General features: G+C 27.6%; 1 protein-coding gene across 1 annotated transcript in view; it reads left to right on the plus strand.

Moving 5' to 3' along the window:
* Nucleotides 1-1,288: 1,288 nt before the first annotated feature.
* The window catches only part of LOC112684997 (putative cystathionine gamma-lyase 2), a 12,032-nt gene continuing 8,891 nt past the window's right edge, over nucleotides 1,289-4,429 (plus strand). Inside the window, exons 1-2 of the mRNA XM_025556743.1 lie at nucleotides 1,289-2,069; nucleotides 2,134-2,309. Coding sequence (XP_025412528.1) covers nucleotides 1,562-2,069; nucleotides 2,134-2,309 — 684 coding nt within the window. The 5' untranslated portion in view covers nucleotides 1,289-1,561. The remainder of the gene's footprint in view (nucleotides 2,070-2,133; nucleotides 2,310-4,429) is intronic.

The raw sequence follows: 4,429 nt of genomic DNA on the forward strand, positions 1-4,429 counted from the left end.
GAAAGTTATAGGAGAAGATATGGCATTCATTGTTTTTGTCTCTTATGATTTTTTCTCTCTTGATTTTCCTTTTGGATTTACCATTTTTGAGTTATTCTGAGGCTATCTGATTAGCAGTGACATTTTTACAAGTCTATGTACAGTTGGATTTCTACTAAGCTTTTTTATTAGAGGCGCTAGGTGTTCTTGCTGTTTTTGTTCATAACAGTATTTTCAATGAGATCGTGCCACTTTCAGTTTTTGTCATTACCAAGCTGTTTAATAAGATTTTCTCTTGCCGCAATAGTTTTGTCGCTAAATGGATCGTTTTTAAACGAATCTTGATATATTTTTATCAACTCTCCAGTTTCTTTACTTAGGCTTGGTATGTACTTTTCTCTACAACCACGTGATATGTGTTGTCCTGATAATTTCCTTACTTTATTCATAAATATTTCGTAGTTTTCTGGTGTTAGTTATAAGTTCTAAATTTTTTTATCAATAGCCTCTCTATATTTTTCCGAATTACAGTAAATACGAAACAAATTAATTGCAATAGGACTGTGATACCTATAGATTTTAGCGGTTGTTTTGATATACCTTTTTTACGTTTTCAAATTTCAATGTATGAAATATATTTATAACGATTTCGAGAGCCTGTAAATTAAATAAACACGAAAAAAAATATAACAGATATGAAGCTTATTAAAAATGCATAAAAGAATTACATTTAAGTTCTTTAATTAACAATTATTAAATAACTTTTTTTATTCTAAACCTTAAATAGTATTAAAACTGTGGTGTATTATGTAATTTTTTATTGATGAAAATCATCAAAATAGTATAGGATCGGGAATGGTTCAAAATATATATAATTTTGTAATTACTTGTACACATAAGATAAATACATTTTTTTATAAATATTTTAATCATTCAACTTGTTCACTAATTAATTTTCTACTTTGCAAATTTTTCATGTAATCCACATAAAACGTTATAACTTATAACTTTATGACTTTATGCTTATGACTGACGGAAATATTATACTTTGTAAATCGTGTGAAGTCAAAATAAATTCCGATAAAAAATATAACCTTCAACAACATATTCACAAATTTCGACAAGTGGTAGAAAAAAACACAAAGAAGCATTGAAAAAACTTGAAGCTGCAAAACATAATGCAGTTCAGCCATTCATTCAACAATTTTGTAAGTCTGATTTTAATGCTGACCTATGTTCTATACTTGTAGCGGCGAATATCCCCCTAAAAAAATTAAATAACGAACATTTTTGATCATTTCTTTCAAAATATTGCAATAAAACTATTCCAAATGAATCAACTTTACGAAAAGGATACTTCGATTCATGCTACTTTAATACGATAGCTAAAATACGCGATGCTGTGAACGGTCAAAAAATATGGGTTTGCATAGATGAAACAATTGAAAGTGTACGACGTAATGTATCTAATGTCATTATTGGTATTTTGAAACCACAAGATGTTGGTAAAACCTATCTTATTCACACAGAATATTTATACAAAGTGAACCATAGTACTATTTTTCAATTATTTGACAAATCTATGCATATTTTATGGCCAAATAATGTTAATCACGAGGACATTTTATTATTTATTTTGGATGCTGCGCCGTATATGAAAAAATCTGGCCGCTATATTCAAACACTGTATCCAAAAGCTTTGCATGTGACATACTTAGCTTATGCCCTCCATAATGTGTGTGAAGAAGTCCGTGCACATTTCCCAAAAGTTGATCGTCTGATTGCCGAGATGAAAAAAACATTTCTGAAATGTCCAAAACGGATCACTATTTTAAATGAAAATTGTTCGGATATTCCAAATCCACCTAAACCAATCACTACTTGTTGGGGTACATGGATTACAGCAGTCGAATATTATTGCACATATTTAAATGAAATAAAAAGTGCAGTTGAAGAATTCAGCGAGAATGTCCAGTGTGTGAATGTTGTAAAAGAACTTATAAAATATCAATCTTTACATTCAAATCCCGTCTACATTATAACAAATTTTGGATTTATTCTACATGCAATTACACAATTAGAGAAAAGAAGTATTTTTTTATTTTTTATTTTTGTTTCAAGTATTTGCTGTATTTATATATTAATTTTTTTTAGGTGTAACCTTGACAAAAAGTATAGGTATTGTGTTAGAAGCAAAACAAAAGTTAGAGGAAGCTAATGGTGAAGTAGCGAAATTTATTTTAGAAAAGTGCAATCGTGTTTTTTCAAAGAATAATGGATGGGCAGAAATTCAAAAAGTTTATTTAATTCATAATGGCACTACACTAAACGTAAAAGTGGAACAGTATAATTCAAATGATTTAGTTTATATGAAATATGTACCTATAACATCGGTTGACGTGGAAAGGTCTTTTTCTCTGTACAAAAATATATTAGCACCCAATAGAATGAATTTTAATGAAAATAACTTGACTAAATAAAAGTTCGTAAATTCCTTTTTTAATATTTAATTGAAATTTGTTTTTTTATATATAATATTGTATTTTGTAATAAATAATAAATATAATATATTATACAAATAGTATGGATAAAATGAAAATAGTATTAATAATAATAACTTAATACTAGGTGCAAAGCCAGGATTTTACAAAAACGTAAATTTAGACGCGTCTAAGTGGATAGCCGATTTATAACGATATTATCGACAATTATATTACGCTTTATCGGGATACACTAGTTATTATCATTTATTAAACTTATCTTTATTAGTAGTTTTTTTTTTTTGTTAGACATTATTATATGATACGATATATACGTATATATATATATATACGTCTTTGATAGGTACATTTTAGTAGACGAAAAGCACTGACGTTGTTAACACGATGGAAAATATTACGCGAGTGTATAGTAAAAAGGGCAATGTTTTGTTAGTTTTAAATAATTATACTGTTTGTAAAGATCGCATTACACAAGCGAGTGTGAAATGGCGATGTACATCAAAGCTGTTTGTGAGTGAAAATGAAACGGTGATTTTAAAATCGGTTATCGAACACAAACATTCACCGCGTAAAAATTTAACAAAAGTAACCATTTTTAATAATCTAAAACGCAAAGCTGTGGATGATATTTCTAAACGCCCATTAAAATTAATACGCGAAGAAGTTCAATTAAATGTCGTATATGTAACATCAAACGATGTAAACTCCATCCGCAGAAGCATTTATCGTAGGTACGAGAAGAAAATCACTTCCACCACTACTAAAATCTATTTCTGAAGTTCATTCAGCATTGACACTATTACAATTAAATACTTACAAAGGTGAGGATTTTCTATTATATAAGAACGAGACGGAAAATATTGTATGCTTTACGATAGAATCAAATTTAAAATTTTTATGTTCCCGAGACAAAATTTTTGTAGACGGAACATTTGAATACTGTGCGAAATTTTTTTTATAACTTTTTACAATACACTGTGTCAAAAATGGACATTATATTCCATTAGTGTTTTCATTACTGCCTAATAAATCATCGAAGACGTATGAATTATTATTTAATATGTTAAAAAAAAAAATGCTCTAGCTTTGAACTTGAATTCAAGCCGTCAATTATTAGATCCGATTTCGAACAAAGTATTCATGTAGCTTCCAAAGTTGTTTGTCCATTAATTACAGTCATGGGGTGCAGATTTCATCTAACTCAGTCATGGTGAAAACGCATACAATTATTAGGATTAAAGCTGGATTATATAGATCCAAATTCAGAAATTGGAAAATGGCTTCACTTAATTTTCGGTCTCTCATTACTACCCTCTAGTGAAGTAGACGATTGTTTTGTTGAAGATCTGATGTCAATTAAGCCTTTATCAGAAAAATTAATTGAATTTTGTGACTATTTAGTTGACACATATATTTCCTCAAGTTCTACTTTTCCACTTGCACTGTGGGCTATGAATTCAATTGATTCAGAAAGGACTACAAATGCATGTGAATCATTTCATTCGTCATTTTCGAGGAACTTTAGTAGTGCACATCCAAACATTTTTATTTTTGTAAATGTTATAAAAGAAGTACAAACAAATACATACATTGCTATAAGCAGTGTAAACGAAATTCAAAATATAACTAATCGCACATATTTAAATAAAAAATCCAGAATAGAAGATTTTATAAATAAATATAAAAACAAAAATATTAGTAGATTAGATTTTGTAAAATCTGTTAGTAATTATTATAACAAAACATAATACATAATTATTATATCTATTTTTTTTTTTTTTTTTTTTGACAAATTATGCTACATAATTATTATAATATTTATTATTTTATTAACTTTTTCATATTATATGATGTATACTACGATTTATTATGAATTTTTTATTTCTATCGTTATAATTTTCATTTTATCCATACTATTTGTATAATATATTATATTTATTATTTATTAC

Source organism: Sipha flava, unplaced genomic scaffold, assembly GCF_003268045.1.
Source record: "Sipha flava isolate LNK unplaced genomic scaffold, YSA_version1 26191_pilon_pilon, whole genome shotgun sequence".
Classification (NCBI taxonomy): Eukaryota; Metazoa; Arthropoda; class Insecta; order Hemiptera; family Aphididae; genus Sipha; species Sipha flava.